Raw genomic sequence first — 21,742 nt, 5'->3', positions numbered from 1 at the left:
AGTGATTTTTGGAGAATAAGGCTATTTTAAAGAGGAGAAGAGAGTGTGAGATTTCTTTTTGTGCTTTATCTCATTATTATTATTTTTTGGAGAAGGAAAAAGAACTCTGTTAACAGTGACAGAGTCCTCGGGTGATAGCTGTGATCACAGACAGAAGCAGTGGAACAACACGCAAGACTGTCCCAGCATACGTACTTTGTCCCTGTGAAACAAGCAATTTCTCATGGCTGGCAGAACTGTCTTTCCAACTGTGAGGATCTGTATTGTTGGGCTCTGCTTGTTGATGCTGTGGCATCCAGGACAGGTTTTGACCAAGGCCCCCACCACTAAACACCCTGGGCTGGAGGGACCACTGGAACCTAACCAGGGAAGCCAAAGATCTACCAGTGATGATTCTGCAGGCAGTTCACCCACAGAGGTCACACTGGTTGAGGACCGTTGCCGGGGCTACTATGATGTCATGGGCCAGTGGGACCCACCATTCAACTGCAATGCGAGCAGTTACCTGTACTGCTGCGGTACCTGTGGCTACCGCTTCTGCTGCCAATTCAAACACAAACGCCTGGATCAAAGCACCTGCTCCAACTATGACACCCCAAACTGGGCAAGCACGGGCAAGCCACCAGCTCGGATGGATGAGTCCCCTGAGGACCCCACCAAGGACAAGACGAACATGATTGTTTACATCATCTGTGGTGTGGTAGCAGTGATGGTCGTGGTGGGAATATTCACCAAACTGGTGCTGGAGAAGACACAGAGACCCCATACTGAGATGACCAGGTAGGGTTTGCATTTTGGGCTTATTCTGATTCATTCCTTTTTTTAATTTTAAAATTCATTATTCTGTCTTTCCAAAGCAGCAAGAGAACTGTGTCTCTAGGGTGAGAGTTGAAGGAGAAGCCTCTACCTGTTGATCTCTTCATTAATGCTTTGATACCATCACTTCCCTCTCCCCCCCCCCCCCCAACCACCCAATTATCTCCCTGCAGTTTGAACTTTTCACTTCTTCAGTGCCTCCTGATCCCAGCCAGCAGAAGCATGGCAATGGGTCTATTGAACACCTGCCAACAGGACTGGTGTCTGGTCCAAATATCAGGCAGAACCAGGCAGTTGTCTAGGGCATCAACTTCTGGGGGAAGGATAAGGGAGGCATTAAAGAACTGCTACAGTCTAAGCAAAATAGTAAGTCCTAACAACCACACAAACTCAAGGAAACAAAATCAGGAAAGGCAGTTTTCAAACACCCCATTTACCCAGATTATTTTGGGAAGGGTGGTGTTGGGTGATCATGAATGTTGGAGGGAACCAAATAGTCTAAAAGTTAATGAGTGTGAAGGTTTGTCTGGAGCATCTAATATCCTTGCACCAACCCTGTCTGCAAAACCATAAGGCTGGTGTTTACTGTTGTACAGTGGGAAGTACCAGGCTCTGACAGCCTCTCTACAGTACTCTGGTTGGATCAGCAGGTGGCAGTGAAGGGTTGATGACAGTGACACTGGTTGGAGCTACATGATGGCATGAACTAGACTGAAGGGTTTCAGCACTAACTACTGAGACACAGTGAATGTAACAGGACAGTCAGGGATGTGTTTTCGTCCACGCCACATAATAATCATCACAATTCTGCAGCTGTTCAGCCTTGTATATATAATTACAATCTAGAAGCATGACGGCAGAAAAAGGTCATATGACCCATCCAGTCTGTCCATCCTCTGTAACCCCTAATTCGTCCTGTTCCTAAGCGATCCCACGTGCTTATCCCATGCCTTTTTAAATTCTGGAACAGTCCTCGACTGCACAACCTCCACCAGGACCGAAGGCCATTCCATGCCTCCACCACCCTTTCTGTGAAATAGTACAACAGGTACTATTAAATGAACGTTTAGTGTTATGACAGTGTTTTAGTACTGAAATAATACCATACCAGTTTATACACAGCGCAAGCAGCTAATGTTTATTAAAAGCAGCCGTGGCAGGACTGGGAAAATGGAAATTCAAAATTGCTAACCTTTTTTTATGGTTATTATGCATTACTGCAAAACGTGATGATAAATGTCGGGAAGTGGAAGGGGTTGGGTTTTGGATTGGGTGGGAACCTATATGCTTGTCTACCCAGGATACTATAGAATCAAAAACCTCTCTGAATAAGAAATGATATCCTAGGAGTGCACTGGTTTCTCTGCCTGGCAACTGGCCTAGGATATATACTCAGCAGTGTAGCCTGGAAAATCGGGACAGATTGAATGTTCCAATTGTTTTATCTGCCCTCATCTACCGTGATGCTAAGGAGCCTATTAATAAAGCTAATGCAATCCTTAATGCAGGGTTTGACCTATCCCGGGTGCCAGGTTGCCAGGTCATCTAGGAATATTAGAATCACAATAGAAACTGTGGAATGTAATCAATATCATAACACAAAACTTTCCACTTAATTAGAAATGATCAACAATAGGACTCAAAATATATTCTCAGCAATAACAGCTGTATTCATTTCAAACAACAAGAAGGAAGGAAAAGCCTGGGACCCTTTTGCAAGCAAACGTCCTCACAGACCAATTGAGCACCCTCACAGGTACAATATTATAACCTCCCTCCCGTTGTTCAAATAATTTTTTTTTGCAAATCTTTAAATAAAGAGAAGTTCCAGAAAAATGTTTTAATAGATATAAACTCCTAAAGATTTTGTGTAAAAAAAAAGATGTTATACTTGTAAATCCTTTAGAAATCAAAACAGGCACGTCACAAAAAAAAAAAAGCCCCATAGAATTCATCAAAATTGTTTCACAAAACATGCCAGAAAAAAAGCAGATGTTCAAGACTTGCAACACTTATCTGAAAGCCCCATAGAATTCATCAAAATTGTTTCACAAAACATGCCAGAAAAAAAGCAGATGTTCAAGACTTGCAACACTTATCTGAAGTAAGAGAAGGGTAGTAAAGGACCCGCCGACAGTGGTCAGTGTTTCACTTATCAAAGCTGCTTTTAGTGTTGTTGGTCCCAAAAATCCCCAAAGCAGCTAAGCGAAATGGGTGAAGGCATTACTATTCTTTTACTTCAGATAAGTGTTGTAATTACCGAAGAGAGAGGAATGGATTTGAGACAAGAGGATGAGTAGGGGATTAAGGGCAAGTGGGTGGGAGGAATAGAGGAAAAGGGGCATGGATTTAATATAATGCGTTTCTGTGGTACAATCAAAACAGTTTGCATATTATATGCAGGTATTTTCTCTGTCCCTAATGAGCTCACAATCTAAAGGGGTCTTTTACTAAGGTGCGCTGGCATTTTTAGTGCGCGCTAAAAATAAGTGCACGCTAAACACTAAAGACGCCTGTGTATTCCTATGGGCGTCTTTAGCGTTTAGCGTGTGCCTATTTTTAACGTGCTCTAAAAATGCCAGCGTGCCCAAGTAAAAGACCCCCTAAGTTTTTGCATCTGTGGCAACGGAGGGTTAAGTGACATGCACGGGGTCACAAGGAGCTGCAGTGGGACATTAGGCTACTCCTCTAAGTAAGGGAGAAAAGAAGAATGAGGAAGGATGGGAGGAGTGAACGAAAGACAGAGAGTTGAGGAAGGGCAGGATGGTGAGCATAAAGTGAAAGAGAGGGAGATTGGTGGAGACCCTGCACAGCAGCTGATACTGAACCAAAGAGGTAAATAAGCTCTGGCACGGCTATTAGGGGGTGCTAGCATGTTGCGGACAGCATGTTGGAAGAGGGGGGCTGCTGGCTTCTCTTGGTGCTGTGCAGTGACATATTAATAGCCTGATTTACTAAGCTTTCTTTTTCCATGCAAACAGAATGGAAAAACATTCTTCATAAACAGACCCCAATAGCAGACCTCTGAGAGATTGCCCCTCCCTTCCTCACTCAAACTTTAGTTGGAACAGTGGCCTTGGGAGTGAGAAGTCTCATCCGCTGGTTTCTAGACTGAAAGAAAATTTGTAAAGACCTATGTTAATATATATTGCTTTCCTAGATTAAACATTCCAAAGACTTCATCGCAGTTGCATTAATGGTAACACTGCTTTTGTAGCCATTAACTTTGATGGCTGTGCTAAATATTTAAATGAGCTGATAAAATGCAAAATTACACTACTTAAATATAGTATGGTTTGTATTAAGCTTGTATGCTTGTCTTGTATGAACGCTTAAGCATACAAGATGACCTCTACCTGCTGACGGCATCTTTCCAGTTTTCCTCAAGTTTTTCTTGTTAGTCTTGCCTTGCTCCAGACTGGTCTATCCTTGCCCTGTCTTTTGTCTGGCCTTCTGTCCTTGTCTCTTGCCTTGTTCCTGTTGGCTTTGCTTGGCCATCTTTGCCTTGCTTCTGGCCTTTGATCTGTCTTACCCAGTTCCCTGTCTGGCTCCCCTGCATTGCCTTATTTTCTGCCGGTCTGGCTTCTCTCTTGCTGTGTCACAGTTCTGGTGTTGTTCTCTGTTTTGCCTTGTGTCCTTCTTGGTCTTGTGCCCAGTTGGGGTGACTGGTCTGTTGCAGTCGGTATCCTGCTGCAGCCCAAGGGGCTCACTTCCCTGAGTTAGTGACAGATTGCAAAGGCCATGAGCTCTGATGAGTCGCCCCACCCGTCCGGTGGTAGTTCCTTTAGCAGAGGCCTTGGACACTGAATGTATGTTCTTCTGTGGTGTGAGCAGATTCCTGTGTAACAAGTGGAGTCATGTCCTCCTAGTCTGGAGAACAGGAGGCTGCGGATCTGCCGTTGAGAGGTAGGCTTCTTCGGAGTCAAGCTTGCTCATTCTCATCCATGGTTGGCTACATGGCTAGGGATCCTTTGAATGGACTGTCCAGACATTCTGCCTTGTTCATGTTGTGCCTGAAGAACCAGATCATGGGTGTGTGATCTAGGACCCCTCCGATGCCAGGAAGGTCTATGTTGCCAAGGACTGCTCATGGAAGTCTGTTAGTCTTGTTTCATTGTTCTCAGGAAGATTTTTCTTTTTCCCCTGTGGACTTGTGCCCTGGACCGAGGAGCGGGGGCATTTGAGAGGGGGTACTGTCACAGCTATCACCACGATCCTTGCCCCTACTCCCCGACATACCTTTCCTCCTGGCCAAGCCCCATGGAGTTTCTGCGGACTGCAACCTGCCTCCCTCCTACAGTGGCGCTGGCTGACGCCGGCCTCCTAGAACACATGTGCACCAAAGAGACTTCTCTCATTTCTTACTGCAGGGAGTGTCACTTCCTACCCTGCAGTACTTAAAGAAAGACCTGACATTCTCCTGAAGTCTTCACAAAAGGTCTTCCTGTTCCAGCCTAGCCTGTCTTGTCTGCTGTTCCTGCCTTGCCTTGCTGCCTCCTGTCTCCAGCTCTGAATCCTGCCTTGTCTCCAGCTTTGAGTCCTGCCTTGTCTCCAGTTCAGAGTCCTGCCTTGCCCGTCTGCCATGTCTCTTATCTAGCCTTGTTAGTCTTGCCTTGCTCCTGACCGGTCTATCCTTGCCCTGCTCTTTCTCTGGCATTGTGTCTTGCCTTGTTCCTGTTGGCTCTGCATTGCCATTTTGTCCTGTCTTGGTTATGGTTTATTCAAACTTTCTAGACTACTCAAGCTGCCTTGGCAGAACAAAACAGTGTACAGGCTAATAAAATAGAAAACAGAAAAAGAATGCCATTAATGATAGGAAAGGTAGACACTCTCACAAAGAAAGAGAGAGAAACACAGAAAGGAAGCCAAGGAGAAACAAAATAGGATAAAGGAAAAGTAGAGGACCTTCAGTTGGTGAACTCCACTTAATTGTACTCTTCAAATGCCTGCCTAAACAGCTAAGCCTTCAGATCAGCCCATGACACACTACTTATCAAATCTGCCCATACACTACCCAACACTCCACAGCATATCCCAACTAACCCCTGTTCCTGCTAGATCAATGCTAGATCTGTCAATGCTAACTCAGTGGGTATCAAGATGCTCATTATCAAAGACCTGCTTGAACCCTTGACTTGGGCTTTCTATTCATATCAGAAACCTGGCTACCATAAATGGATAGCCCACTTCTACCTCATCTACTACCTTCTGGATACAACATCCTTCACTCCTCAAGACAGATCAAAAAAGGTGGTGGACTTGCACTCAGTCCCCAAATCAGAAATCATTTAAATTTATTTGGGACAAGAAGGTAAATATGGTACTAGACACAATAGCTCCAATCAAGATTTTAAAAAGTCAAGTCACTCAAAACTTCCTCCCATGGTACTCCAAAGAACTTGCCAAACTAAAAATGGAATGCCGCCATCTCGAAAAACAATGGAGAATAAGTCAGGCCCAGGGCCACTGAGAGACAAAGCTAGGCCTGGGGCAAACACCCCCGGGTCCCCACCACTGCCCCCCCCTATGCGAGCCTGCCAACACCACCCCCCAGGCCTGTTTACTTGCTTGTCCTGTGTACTAAACATTATCTCTGCTCTGCCGCACAGGTATTTCTTCCTGCCATGTCCCCTCCCATGTTTGTAGAAACAGGAAGTATTTTACACAGGAGGTGGAATGAGGCAGGAAGAAGGACCTGTGGCCAGCAGAGCAGAGTTAACATGATAACCCAGAACTGCAGCACACAGGAGAAGCAGGACTCAGGAGACCAATCTCAGACATGCTGGCACTGGTGTGCTCCCTTTGGAGGCTGGGCCCTGGGGAATCATGTCTCCCCTGCCCCTCTCCTCTTGGCAGCCCTGGTCAGGCCACCGCTGACAAGGCAAATTGGAAACGAGCCTTTGTCTTAGTAGGTCATGATATCCTTGACAGCAAAAAGCTGTTCACTTTAGTAAGAAATTTTAACAACCACTATACTGGCCAACAATCTATAGTAAGCAACACCGTTGGCACAAGAGCTAGTGGATTATTTTGTAATATCCAGGCCGTTAAGGCTGACCAAAGCTGGTCATCTTTTCAATTGCTACCACAAAATGCAGTAAAATCACTTCTGCTGAAATGGTCCAGCTCCCACTGCGTTCTCGATTACTACCCTTGAACCCTGCTATCGCAACAGAGGTAATTCAATGGCTGACGTCAGGATCACTTCCTCAAGATATTGGCAAAATTGTCTTTACCCCATTGCTGAAAGGAGTGAAACTAGATGCCACCCTAACAACAAACTAACACCTGGTGGCCAGCATTCCTTTCTTCACAAAACTGCTGGAAACCTATGACAGCAGACAATTCTGTACATACTTGGCATACTTTTCCATTCTACACAGATCAAAAATTTGGATTCAGAAGAGCACAAAGTACAGAATCCCTACTTCTTACCCTCCAGTTCAACATCTCAGCTGCTTTCGATGCAGTTGATCATTTACTGCTAATTGAATGGCTTGATCAAAACGGCATCTCTGGATCGGTCATTAAATAGTTCAGCAAATTCTTGGCAAACAGAAGCTATTTGGTCAAACACAATCAACATCTCTACCAGTTCTGGTCCCAGGATGTGGGGTCCCTTAAGGTTCCTCACTCTCCCCAATCATATTCAACTTCTATATGTCCTCCCTAGGTAAACTCTAACTAGGGCTGGGCGAACTCCTTTTGTCCTATGCTGATGACATCCTACTCCTCCTACTAGTACCTTCCAACCACGATCTAACCTAGATAGTAACAGCAGGGATGGATGCTATCTCTTAAGCACAAGGTAGGCCTCAAAGAGGACAGAATTTTTCCCAAAGAGATAAGAATTTGAGCCTGGAAAGTGGACCAAACAGAACTACTTAACTGAGAAGAGAGATGAGATGGAGTACTAGGACTAGAAAGCAAGGGCTGAAGTAGAGAAACAATTTTATGAGTGAAGAATAATGCAAGGGTCTCTGCTGTGGGTGCCAAATTGCCCACAGATTTTGATTGTAAGTTAACCAGCTGTCGGTAAATTTAGTAAAGGTCACAAGAAGGATTAGGTAAAGGTCATAAGAAGGTCTTGTCTCTTGCCTTGTTCCTGTTGGCTCTACATTGCCATCTTGCTCTGCCTTGTCTCTTGCTTTGTTCCTATTGGCCTTGCTTGGCCATCCTTGCCTTGCTTCTGGCCTCTGGTCTGCCTTGCCCAGTTCCCTGTCTGGCTCCTTGCCTTGCCTTGTTTTCCACCAGTCTGGCTTCTCTTTTGCCATGTCATAGTTCTGGTGTTGTTCCCTGTCTTGCCCTTGTCTTGTCTTTTGTCCAGTTTCCTGCTTGGTCTTGTGCCCAGTTGGGATGATTGGTCTGCTGCAGCCAGGATTCAGTTAAGGCCCATGGGGCTTACTTCCCTGAGTTTGTGACACCAACAATTGATCCAGTGCAGTCCCTGCTAGAACCTGCCCAGGCAGATGGTGACCAGGAACATTCTTTGGGGTGGGATGTGATCTCACCAAGCCCGGATCCAAGATCACCTCCTACTCAGCCGACAGCTACATGCTCTCCTATTCATAGGATAAAGTAATGTGATAGTTGTGTTAGTAAAGGTTAATAAATGCAAATAAAACACAAAATAGAAAATAAGGTGATACCTTCACTGATGTTAAAACATTTTTGATTAGCCTTCAGAGACCAGCACTTCCTTCCTCAGGTCAGGAGAGGTTTTGGCCTCTGAAAGGTAATTGAAAAGGGTATTAGGCTATTAAATAAAATATTTTCTGAAATGGCTATGGGATTGAGGTGTACCAGGGGGCAGAGCCATGTAGAGTGGGTGGAGCCAATGCAAAGTGGGGCAGGGCTGGGGTGTGTGTACTAAAATCTCCCTCTCAAAAATTTAGACCCCTTGGCAGCTCTGTTGGTGAGACCCACAACCCAAACTTTTAAGCAAAACGTACAGTTACCTAGATATCTGTGCATTCCTCAGTGCTCAGTTCCCATATTCAGGATTATCAAGATTTCAGGATTCATTTCAAAAGTAACTAAAAAGATATCACATCCTAGTGATACTTCCCTGTGTGTCTGTACTTTTTTCCCTCCCTCAATTCCAATTAGCTTGGGCAGCAAACAGACAAACATAAGAAGACTCATGACTCTAGTATGTAGGTTCTCAGACTGAGAGAGAGGGGAAGGATTGATTATTGTGGCTTATTTTAAAAGCTTTATTACACTGCTATGTATGATTTTTTTTTATAGGCCTGGGCCTAGGGTTGCAAACTGGGTTCAGATTTGCCCTTCTGGGTTTATCCCCTTTGCATATGGGGACCTGTAGTTCTGATTTCTCCATCGAGTTCCCTAACAAAAGCAAGACTACAAGTCCCTGCATACAATGGGGTAAACCCAGGACTGAATCAAACCTGTAGGGTGAATCTGGACCCACTTGACTACCTTAACCGGGCCTCGGAGAACTTGAGAACTCTGTCAGAAACCTGGACTTTTGAGTTCAAAACCCAAAGATACCAGGTCAAACCTAGCTAATTTCTAGGTGTGGTGATGCAATGAATTGTGTTGTCAGTACAGGATGTATTGTAATTGGTGTACTGTGCTCCTGATAAAGGATTGGGAAGGCCCTGTGATGTGCCACTGAGGATTGCCAGTGTGGCAGTGAAACATATTGTACTGTTTGAAATGCTGATGTGGGGGAGACAGCACCCAATCCTTGGGATACACACAGCTAGTCTAGTTTTCAGTATATCCTCAATGACTATGCATGAGATAGATGTACATGCTCTGCTTCTATTGTATCTAAATCTTTTTCATTCATATTAACTCTAGACAACCTGAAAACCTAAGGGGCTGTCTGTGTCCCAAGGACTGGATTGAGAACCACTATTCCTTGTTCTCCTTATACCTTATTGTCCTCAGAGGACACTTCATTCCTTGCAACAACATCTTGTGATGGTGAGACCGTGGTCCCAGGGCTTGGAGCCCTCTGTCCTCCATTGGAAATGGTATATGGGAGCTTTAAGAAGCTCAGAAAAGAAGAAGGAAAACATGGTCTGGAATCCTGGGAATGGAGGGAATTGTAGTGTCTCAGCAACAGGAAAGGTATCTCAATAGGAGGAAGGCTCTAGTTACTCCAAACCCTCTAGCTGCCACTCACAGTGGGAGGGACCCGGGGAGGGATTAGAGAACCCTCACAGCTAAGAAGCCCAACCCAGAGAGAGAGAGAGATGAGAGAAGGGGGCTCCCACCTAGCCTTGATAGATGCCCTCTGAGCAATGGTTCCCAAACCTGATCATGGAGGCACCCCAGTCAGTCAGGTTTTCAGGATATCCATAATGAATATTAATGAGAGAGATTTTCATGCAATGGAAGCAGTACATGCAAATATCTCTCATGAATATTCATTGTGGATATCCTGAAAACCTGATTGGCTGGGGGTGCCTCCAGGATCAGGATTGGGAACCACTGCCTCAGAGCAAGCCCTTGTCCAGGAAATGGATTATCTAGCCCAGGGCATGGAGGAACCCAAAGTAGATGCCTAACCAGGCAATGGTGGACAGAAAAGGCTTGCAGAAGGGTAAGCAGGTTATCTGGTCCGGGGCAAGTAGAACCCTGAAATAGATGCTTAGTCAAGGAGCGGTGGAACCAGATGGTGTAAGCCCCTGAAGGGAAGGGCAACTTGAGACTGGAGGTGGTGAGGAATAGCCCTGGGGCTGAAGAGGAGAATCAGCAGAGGAGAGAAGTTTTATTTGAGACTTTGAAAGCTTCTGTTGGCTAACGGACTGTGTTTTATTAATGAAAGCAGTCTGTGGAAGGGCCAGTGTGACAGGACTCAGCAAGGGAGGAGGCTGTCCCAGCCCTTATGGCTGGGAAGTAAAAGCCAGGGCTGTGTGTTTTGAGGTGTTTGTTTTGGAGAACTGTCTGTTAATTGTGAAGAACACTGAAGGGAACAAATTTGCCTCAAAACTGTAAATGAAAAAGTGGAAAAACAGAGTAATAGGGTGTGGGAGTGAGAGCAACAGTTTCAAAAGCCCAGTGGACATGAGCCTGGCCGGGGGGGGGGGGGGGGGGGGGGGGGAGATTGTAAGTTGGACCTGCAACTGAGCAATGGGAAACTGACATTATTTCCCTTTTGTGTTTCTTTTTCCCTATATTTTCCTCTTGTATATGATTGTATTCTTGCCTAGCCCTTCACTCTTTGCGTTATGTGGTTGGTTGTCTTGCTGTTGTTTTGTAGTTTTCCCCTCCTTCCCATTGTTGAACTATTCAAACCACTTAGCCTTTTTTAAGATATAGGCAGAATTTCAATTAAATCTGAATCTTGAATCTTATTTTGGAGGAGAAAGAAGGGATCACAAAATTGTCCTGCACCAGGATCTCCCACGCTCATATTTTACCATGTGGCCATTCAGATCCTGCCTGCTAGGACTGATACAAGTCAGTGAACAAGTCCGCAGTGACAAGCTAGAAATGTATAAATGCAGAAGAGGGAGAGCTAGGGAGATGGAGACAGGGGACAAATACAACAAATGAGACATCACATCTCTAATTTCCACTTTTCCCACATTAATTCTACAGGATTGCACAGTTTCCATCATCAGACAAGACAGCATGGCACGGCAGCATGTTTGCCCAAGGGCAATTCAACATCTGTTCACAAGTGTTGCTCTGACACACAATGCACTGATTGGAGCACCAGTCTCGCCCAGCCTTTTTGTTCAGACCATGGTCCTCTCCAAATAGCTATTGTTAAATATATATAGGTCAATACTCAGCTGAAGCAGTCGGTGTGTTTTTAAATGCTGTCCACTGTGGCTGAATTAAATTGGGATTTTCAGTGTTGCAACCAAGATAGTGGCTGGCACTGAATATCCAGCTAGGGTGCAGGGGTGATATTCATATTGCTATCAAGATAACTGTCCTAACTTTATTTATCAGGTTAATGGACTGAATATTGCTGCTAGCCAAATGACTCTGAGAACTGGCCTTACTCCACCCACAGAGTGCTCAGCACTATCTGGAGAACACTGGACTGGTCTGTAATCATTTTCAGTGGCATTAACTGGATCATGCCACTGAAAATCACTGACTGACCCCGCTCATCATCCTTACCCCGGGAGCCAGTAGTGTAGCTATAGGTGGACCTGGGTGAGCACAGGCCCACCCATTCTTGGCTCAGGCCCTCCCAGCGGCAGTGCCACACTGCTCTCTTCCCCACTCTCCTCCGTGGCATCCCGGCATCTGTGCTTCTGTCTCTGAACCCCTTCCCTCTCTGGTAACAGTACAGATGTCCTCGGCGCCTGCAGCAATTAATTCTCACTGCTTGTGTTGGCCCCGCAGGCTTCCATCTGCTGCATTCTGTCAGACAGTGGTGTTAGACCTGCTTGGCCCCAGGTCAGAAAATAAAGGAGGGCCCCTCTCCCCAATTCCCTCTCCTCTCTGCCTCCCCTCCGATTTCCTACCTGCCATTACTATCACACCAACAGACCCTCACCAAATAGAGAACAAGGGGTCACAAATTAGAAATAAAAATAGACATAAATTGAATGGGAAACCCAAGAAGTTAAACTTAGCATTACTGCAACAGGAAACAGGCAATGACATCAGCGAGGGTGGGACGCGGCAGATGGAAGCCTGCGGGGCCGGCGCAAGCAGCGAGAATGAATCACTGCACTGCAGGTGCCAAGGATGGCTATACAGTACACCGGGGAGGGACGGGGTTCAGAGACAGGAGCGCAGATGCCAGGACGCTGTGGAAGAGAGGGAGGAGATGTGGGGTAGGTAAAAAAAAATCTTTGTTCTTAAAAAATATCTCTGGGAACATATTTGTTGTGTGGTGTAGTGTGGGGGTGGCACGTGCATGTGGAAGGGCCCATCCAAATTACCTCTGGGCCCATCCAAAATACCGAGTCTGACTATACTTCTGCTGGGAGCAGGTGCTGCTACATGCATAAGTGCTTCTGAACATCACTGGGTGAATCAGAACAGAGGGTTATCTATTATTTTCACAGGCACCTATAGGAAAAAAAAAATCAAACTGATTAAAAAAAAAAAGCAAGCACTGAGATTGTTCCTTTCTTCTTCTTGGCTTGATATTCTAGGTCTTCTCTTTGCCTTCTTCTCCAGCGTTCTTGAAATACTCTCTGTAGTTCTCTGTTCCTCAACAAGGGAGAGAGGGGCAATGTTGAAAGGGGAGGGATGAGAGAGGGAGGTGAATGGAGTAGGGAGAGAGGAGGAAGATACTGGACAAGGAAAGAAGAGATGTTAGACACATGGGATAGAGAGAGGAGAGAGTGGGGGAAAAACTGGGGATAGAGACTCTGGAAAGAGAGAAAGCTAGGGAATGAGATGGAAATCTGTAGGTAGATGCAGTAAAATAGGGTTTTATACTACCTTCCAAAGGCTTATGGTCAAATCCAATTGGATCAGACTCTCTAAAAAGACCACCTACTGTTACTCTTTGATTTTTAGTTTCAAAGATTTTTATTGAGAATTTCACATTAATTACAACCTCATATAACGCAATAATGAAATCCAGTATACAGCAGTCATAACTAAGTGCCCGTATACAACCATTCTCAACTTTTTGCTCCCCCCTACCATCCCTATGAACTCACCCCCCCACCCCTCTTCCCAATTCCCTTTATCCCTATTACCACTCCCCTACCCATTCCCCCCTATCCTCCCCAACCCATCCCCGGATGATTCCCCCAACCCCCATCCCTCAACCAACTCCCCCCCCCCCCACCCAAGGATAGCTCCTATCGCACCAACGGGCGAATCTACACCTCACTCCACCATAGTATCACAATACGTTAAGTACCAGACTTTTGCCTCTAGCAGATAGTACCTGTATAGACTCCCCATACTTTCAGAAAATAGTTTTTGCATTTTTGGGAACTCCTAGACTCTCTCGCCTCCCACATCATCAACTTGTGCACAAGATTACGCCAATGCCAGAATTCTGGTGCAGCATCTGATGTCCAGTACTGCAATATGCATTTCCTGGCTAGCAAGCATAACTTGCAAAATAGCAATGTGTCCTCTTCCGAATTCCCCCTAAAAGAGCCAGGCATGTCCAATAGCAACTGAACCGGGGTTCCTGCTACCTCCTGGGTCAAAAAAAAGGACAAATAATTCCCAACTCTACCCCAGAAACCCTGCACCACTTCACAATTCTAGAACGCGTGACAAAATGTATTGTCTGCTCGTTTACAACGTTGACAGGCGTTTGTATCCCTCCGAACTTTGCTAATTGGACTTGAGTGAAGTAAGCTCTATGAATTACGCGGAACGCACATTCCCGGTAGTGGGCGCCACTAACCAACTTTGGTATACCCTTCAAGTGTTGAAGAACATCCCACGAGGACAATCGACACCCAATTCGCTCTCCCAACGGGTCTTAAGCTGCCTAAAATCCTTTGTCATCCCGATATCCCATAACGCCTTATATATGCTATATACAGATGAGTCAGTGTCTGAAATCTCCTCAAAAAATTTTTTTAACTTGGCACTCGGCTTCCGACACAACAGCTCTTCATCTAATGACTTAATAAAATGTTTCAATTGACAATGAGCAAAAGTATCTCCCCATTGAGTGCTACCCACACCCAGCAGCTGCTCCAGGGATCTTATCTTCCCATCCGTCCCTATCACTGCATCCAAACAATCTAATCCTCGCTTTGATTGGAATTTTTTTTTTTCTGGAGCAGGGGCCCAGAATGTTCTCTATGTAATTACAATGACTGAGCATTTTGGCAGCCTGTTAAAAAACATACACATGAATCCCAGGACACTAAATCAGTGTCACTTTTCCATAGGACGGTGAAAAAAATAATTCCACTTCAGGATTTGGATTCACTAGCCAGGAGATGGACAACTTATTTGGGGATAAGGATGACCTTTAAAGATATTGCTGATGCATTAAAGCAGACCCCCAATGTGGTACAAAGTGCAGTACTTAGGGAGTATCATTAGTGTACTATACAGAGCAGAGGGCTTATTTTTCCCAACTACAAATTCACAGGGTGGCATGTGATCCTAACCCACTTTGCAGTGGTGTATTTATTCCAGGTGCATGTGTTGTGTACGCACCCCTTGTCAGACTGTCCCCACCTGTGCCTTAAAATCATCTCCAGTTTTCACCAGGGCGGCGGCCTGCACCGGGACTTTCTTTGTGAACCGTCCCGGCCCTTCTGATGCAATTTCCTGTTTTGTGAAGGGCCGGGACGGTTCACAGAGAAAGCCCCGGTGCAGGCAGCCTATGAGTGCCGCTGCCACTTCCCAGGCGAAGACTAGAGCAGAGTGTGCTGATTTTAAGGTACAGGGGACCCAGTAGGCCCAGCAAGGAGGCACGCCCCGTTAAAAAAAATTTCTGCCTATGCCACTGCCGCTTTGCCTCACGAGTGTAACAGTTGAAGACTCCATTTCTCACAATCTCTGAATCTGTTGAATGATTTGATAATTTTGGAGAAGCATACATCAATATCTAGAAGATTTACTGCAGAGGCCTGTAGTGTTTTTTCACCATTTTGTTTTGGAAGGTTAGTAGCTTTTGGCCCAGTGAGTAAAGGAGGACGTATTTTGTTGAATAAGGCAGGTAGAGTGTGAAAGAAATGCCTTCTGCAGTGTTGGACACAAAGCATAGCCCCCATCATTTTGGCATTGGAGAAACACCTTGTACATTATTATGATGTTAGAAGCCCGAGACACCCAGCTGACCATGCACCAGAAAAATGTTTTGGGCCATCTGGGAACTATTTATCCAGAGCTTATCTTTTAAAGCAAGAAGTAAAGTGCTTAATGATTTAGATATTTAAATATGTGTAGTAGCTAATCCTTGATTGAAACCCCCTTGGAGATATAAGGAAATGGGGGGGAGGGGGGGGTAAAGGAGGATTAAAGGGAGGGAAGGGGTAGTGGTTATGGGAAGATGGGTAGGAAGAGGATAGTGGGAGGTTATAACAACAAAAGCCTCTCTTGCACAAACTCTCCGGAGCACTGATGGTGTTGGGGAGGGGAGAGGGGAAGGGTATACACTAAAATTAATATACTGTTGTATACTGTTGATTCTGGATGTTGCTGTTTGATTCGTTCAATAAAGAGATTTGACATAAAACATAAACATGAAACCCTGGAACAATAATCCTACATACAATGACCAGTAACCATGTGAAGAGAGAACATTATGCGCTCATATACCAACCAGGGAGGGGGAGATAGGTCCTAAAATACTAGCTGGAGATTATTATACCTGTACATCAGAAAAAATCTCGTCAGCACTATTATATAATAAGCAACATGTAGCCATATGCCACATTAGCATCCAGCTAGCACATATACTCATTACAAAAATAAATGGATAATTGTACACTTGCTCAAAATTGACCAGAGATCACGTGACACAATCCTAGATGAAAAATTATATATATCTACACCAACATAGCTGTGCTTTGCCCACCATGGGTTACGTCAAGCTAAAACGTAGTGATGTTCAGGGTAACCTTCAAAAGATGAGACAAACATCAAAAATTGTTACTATAATTCATAACAAAATGAATATTAACAACATAATTCAATAGGCAGCTCAACAGAATCACATACCCTAATACTGAAAGCATCATTACAACACAGGACCGAAGCCAGTACTATTCTCGAAAAATGGACATCCTCCAAATCTGTGTATTCAAATTTAAGCAAAATCTTGTGAGAAAGCTGAAAAACAATTCTATAAAAGACGTTACCTTCTTGCTTCCCCGCACAGTGCTCAAATATAGCCAAGTCCCTCCTTCCTACCAACGTTCAATAATGTCATAGTGAACCCAATCAATGATGGTATTAACCAATCAGCAGTTTTAAAAAGATTTTGCATTGTATCCTAGTGATCTGCACAAAAAACCCCAAACTGCCAATCAACCTCATGGTTCAAACGATGAGGTTCGATAGTGTTCCATTTATAAACAAATGGCTCCTTGCACAAAAGATGCTAGGAAGTATCCCACCTCTGGGTGACCGCACGCTTAGTAAAGTGGCATCAGAAAGGTTTTGCTTATAGTACACTAATGACTCCCAATGAGCCACCAGAGCCCAGTCCCTGCCAGTTCCTATGTTTTTGCCCTTTTCAATATGGGCTTTGTCTGTTAAGAATGTTATTAAGAAATATTGGCACAGCCTTAAAGTGTTTCAAACAGTGCCACAGTTTGCTTTTTGAAGGGGAAAGAATTTGAAAGAGCTTTTGGCACCATCTTTGCTACCCAAGGTGCCACCTCTTTGTGTTGGTCAGAAAGGACAGTATAGATGCAATCAGTGTATTATATGCCCTTATGTGTTGCTATGTCAGAGTAGGCGTATAAATGTTTTCATCTTAGGTCGTGCCGTGCGTGTGATCTGTGGTCAATTTTGAGCAAGCTAAGTACACAATTATACGTTATTTTTGTAATGCGTACACACATTATTTAGATGGTAATGCAGCACATGGCTAAATGTTGCTTATAATACAATAGTGTTGAAGAGTTTTTTTTTCTGATGTACATTGGATCTCCATGTGGAATTGTAGGACCTATTCCTTTCCCATTATAATATTCTCTCCCCCCCCCCCCCCCCCCAGTATATGAACACATCTTTTTATCTTTTCACATGGTTGTTAGTCCTTGTAGGATTATTGTTTCAGGTTTCTGTATTACTGAGATGATAGAATCTGAATATTTTTTTTGTATGGTGAATTCTGTGAGGAAATGTTCTAGTTCTGTTCTCTACCTGCTGTTGGGGGAGGAACTGGGGGTCTCTATGGATGCAGAATTTATCTTTACATTTAATACCACGATGGTACAATTTTGGAGTCAGTATTTTTAATATAAGAGTCTAAGGCATTAAAAAAATTATTATTATTTATATGGATTTTGCTCACACCTTTATCAGTAGTAGCTCAAGGTGAGTTACATTCAGGTACAGTGGGTATTTCTCTGTCTTTGGAGGGTCCACAATCTAATTTTGCACCTGAGGCAATGGAGGGCTAAGTGATTTGCCCAAGATCACAAGCAGCAGCAGTGGGATTTGAACAGGCCACCCCTGGATATCAAGACCTATGCTCTAACCACTAGGCCACTCCTCCACAGTAAGGGTAGGCAACAAAAATTGTAATCAAAGTTAATTGTGGTATTAAAATTTTAATCACATGATTAATCGCACCTCTGAGCTGAATAGTTTTGTACTAGTAAATTTCCACTGCATAGACTGTGTGGAAAATTTTTAAACCTGCTGAATATAAAGAAAAGTTGTATGCACACACTTCCCTCATACAGGTATCTACCTTTCTCCTCTCCTGCTGCATCCTTCACCTGTACATACACCCAAGTGTCTCCCCTTCTGTTGCTAAACCTGTTACCCCTGTTACTCTCCTCACAAGCTACTGATTGCCCCCCCCCCCAGCACACAGGTCTGGCATCTCCCCCCACCCCAGTTATCTTAACATTTATCTGGATCTTCATAGGTTCTCTGACAGCAATTCCCACATGCTACTTGCAACTGACGTTGATGTCTTCCTTCTGCTGTGTTGTGCCAAGGTGAAATAGGATAGGCAGCGAAGAGAAAGCAATGCTGGACAATGGAGGGGAGTTAAGAATTTTGGTCAGGATTAAAAATTTTTATCCAAGTTAAAATTGTAAAATATTTATTGAATTAATAGTGCACATAAATGCCCACCCTTAATTATTATATAGTTTTGAAAATTATTATTATTAAATCAATTCCTGTATACCACTAATATCCCCTTTCCAGGGTTCAGTGCGGTTTACATTCTAGGTGAGACAAAAGCCGATAGTGTTAGTGTGAGGTATGAGAACAATTAGAGACCATTGCCGTAATGCATGAGACCAAAAACATTATAGGAAAGGATAATAGATGATACTAGGAGGAAGAAGTCAATGGATTGTTATGAAGCAGTGTTTGGGAAGAGATAGGATTTTAGCCTCTTCCTGAAGTTAAGGTAAGCTCTTTTCTGTTCTGATGGCAATAGGTAGAGAGTTCCATATTTTAACTCCAAGTACAGGGAATAGAGAGCTGAAAATCTTCTGATTTTGAAATGTCTTTTGAAACGGTGTTGCTAGCATCAGCTGTTCTTTCAATCTGTTAGACTGGACCAAACGTAGCGAAGTGGTCTTAGCTGTTCAGAGGTGAAACCCTGTAAGATTTGAAAAATTAAACAAGCAGCTTTGAACCTGAGTCTTTCTGCTATGGGAAGCAGTGCTGATTTGAAACACTAATATATCTGTATGTTAGTCTAACAGCTGTATTCTGTTTGATTTGCAGTTTTTTTTAATATTTATTTTATCTGTACCCCACACTTTCCCACTCATGGCAGGCTCAATGCAGCAATGGAGGGTTAAGTGACTTGCCCAGAGTTACAAGGAGCTGCCTGTGCCTGAAGTGGGAACCAAACTCAGTTCTTCAGTTTCCCAGGACCAAAGTCCACCACCCTAACCACTAGGCCAGTAATCCAAGTGAGGTAGGACTAACATTTGGACTAGTAGTGCAAAGGCTTTTTGGTCAAAGAATGATCTGTCTAATTTTGAATAGTGTTTTAATCCATAGCTGGTTGATATGGGAAGAGAAGGTGAGTGAAGAATCAAGCAAGACCCCCTAGTATTCTGGTTTCAGACTCGACTGCAAAGCTTTGACCATTGGACAAAGATATTAATGATGGGACCTCAACTCCCTGATTTTGGAACCACAGGACCTTGTTTTTTTGTGCATTCAATTTCAATTTATTGGTCAGAGCCCAGGTGCTAACAGCAGTCATGACATTCACTACAGACTGAGTTGTATTGTTGTTTGATGCTGTCACTGGTAAGAGAAGTAGGATGTCATCCACATAGGATAATAGTAGTTCATTGACCCAGGTGTATTGAGGCAAGGGATGACATAAGAGATTGAATAGGATAGGTGAAAAGGGAGATCCCTGCGGTTAGGAAACCAGTAGTTGGAAAGTTGGTTGTTTTGCTTGACAGAATAACTTCGATTTGAAAGGAATTCACTTAACCATTTGATCACAGACTCTGTTATTCCTATCTGATCTAGGTGTTCAAGTAGCAATGTGTGGTCAACTGCATCAAATGCCACCGATATATCAAATTGGAGAAGAATTACTTGGTCGCCTTTTAAAGGGTGTTGTCAGACCTATGTGGTTAAAACTAGCAGCAATGATTCCGTACTATGTGATGATCTGAAGCCAAATTGTGACCAGTATAATACAGAACATTTTTCCAGATATGAAGAGTTGTTTATTGATGTAGGTTTCTAATACTTAAGTAAAAATGGGTATGCTTGCCACTGAATGGTAATTTTCAGGTGATGTTTACATCTAGCCCAGATCTCTTCAATAGCAGAGTGAGAACAATTTTGCCCATATCAGGAGGAAGAGAGCCAGTTTTATATAGCTGAGGAGTATAATTTACATTCTTCTTTCATGGAGCAATTGAGTGACTAGTGTTCTGAGTGAAGGGAAGCTCCTGCTCCCTGACTGAAGTTCTGAGATGCCCTCCCTCATCAGTTTGGCATTTCACAGTCTACCCTCCATAAGGCCTGAGACTCCTTAGGCTACATCTGGAAGGCAGAAAAGAAAAAAAAAGACAAATTTTCCTCTAAAACTTTGCACTTTATTAATTCAGTGGCATTATAGCTCCTCTGGAGGCATCTCCCAGATGGGACAGCTAACCAGAAAAGCCACTCCCCTTTAAATTGCATTTCCTATAGAAACAGAGGCAGTGGTCCCATTTACCCCCAGATTCTATATAGCGTGCCTATAGATCCACGCCAAAATCCAAGCGTATTCTATAATAACACACGTCATTTAATTGGCTTAACAAGCCAATCAGCACTTAACAAACAATAATGAGAACTAATTGGCAATAATTAGAATTTAGGAAAAGGGAAATGGGACTTGACATACTGCCTTTCTGCAACTACATTCAAAGCAGTTTACATACATTCAGGTACTTATTTTGTACCAGGGGGAATGGAGGGTTAAGTGACTTGCCAAGAGTCACAAGGAGCTGCAGTGGGAATCAAACTCAGTTCCTCAGGGTCAAAGCCCGCTGCACTAACAACTAGGCTACTCCTCCACATACACATACAACTCACTGAGCTTATTCTGTAATGCAGTGCACCTAACTTACTTCTAACACGCATGAGCAAAATGGGGCGTGATTATGGATGGGGAAATGGGTGTTTCATGGGAGTTCTAAAATGTACATGCTTAGTTATAGAATATGGCCCAGTGCACCTAAATCTACGTGCCAAGATCTATGCCATGTTTTCATTGGTGTAAATGGTCATGCGTAGTTTTAGGCACTGGGATATGAACTAAGCGTATTCTATATACCGTGCCTAAATCTAGGTGCTGCTTACAGAATACATTTAAGGTGGAAATGTTTTCCGCATGGATTTTTTTAGGCGCCATATATAAAATCCCCCCTTAATGGCCGGGCCACACTAATAATCCTTTAAGAAATCAAACAGATGTGAAGGCCCATTATACACAGATGTTAGGATTGGAACCGAGATGTATGGGTTGGGAAGTGCTCAATGCAGAGCCTTTTGTAAAATACTTATAAGGACACGCAGAAATGCGCTTGTGTTTGATAGCATGCATTACGAGAGCACCTATTTTACAAGTTTTCATGTAGAAACTGTGATTTCACAGCTTTCATGTATAAGTGGTACAATTTCCACCTGTAGCCGTTCCATTTTACAAAGTTATATGCATAAGTGCCACCCATTAAGTAGTGAGGACACAGTTTTTTTATTTATTTATTCATTTTTTCTGTTTAGTGGTGAACATAAACAATGGTGGGGGGGAAGGTTAAGGAGAATTAGGGGGGAAGTTCTGAAGCTACATTAGGGCTTTAAGACATGCTATTTGCCCTTTAAC

At 43.8% G+C, this 21,742-nt stretch overlaps 1 protein-coding gene across 1 annotated transcript in view; it reads left to right on the top strand.

Annotated features, from left to right (window-relative positions):
* The first annotated feature begins 223 nt into the window (after positions 1–223).
* Positions 224–21,742, top strand: part of SHISA8 (shisa family member 8) — an 80,040-nt gene continuing 58,521 nt past the window's right edge. Inside the window, exon 1 of the mRNA XM_030206279.1 lies at positions 224–780. Coding sequence (XP_030062139.1) covers positions 224–780 — 557 coding nt within the window. The remainder of the gene's footprint in view (positions 781–21,742) is intronic.

The sequence above is a fragment of the Microcaecilia unicolor genome, chromosome 1, assembly GCF_901765095.1.
Source record: "Microcaecilia unicolor chromosome 1, aMicUni1.1, whole genome shotgun sequence".
Classification (NCBI taxonomy): Eukaryota; Metazoa; Chordata; class Amphibia; order Gymnophiona; family Siphonopidae; genus Microcaecilia; species Microcaecilia unicolor.
The sequence above is the reverse complement of the archived record's forward strand: the minus strand, read 5'-3'. Positions and strand labels throughout refer to the sequence as shown.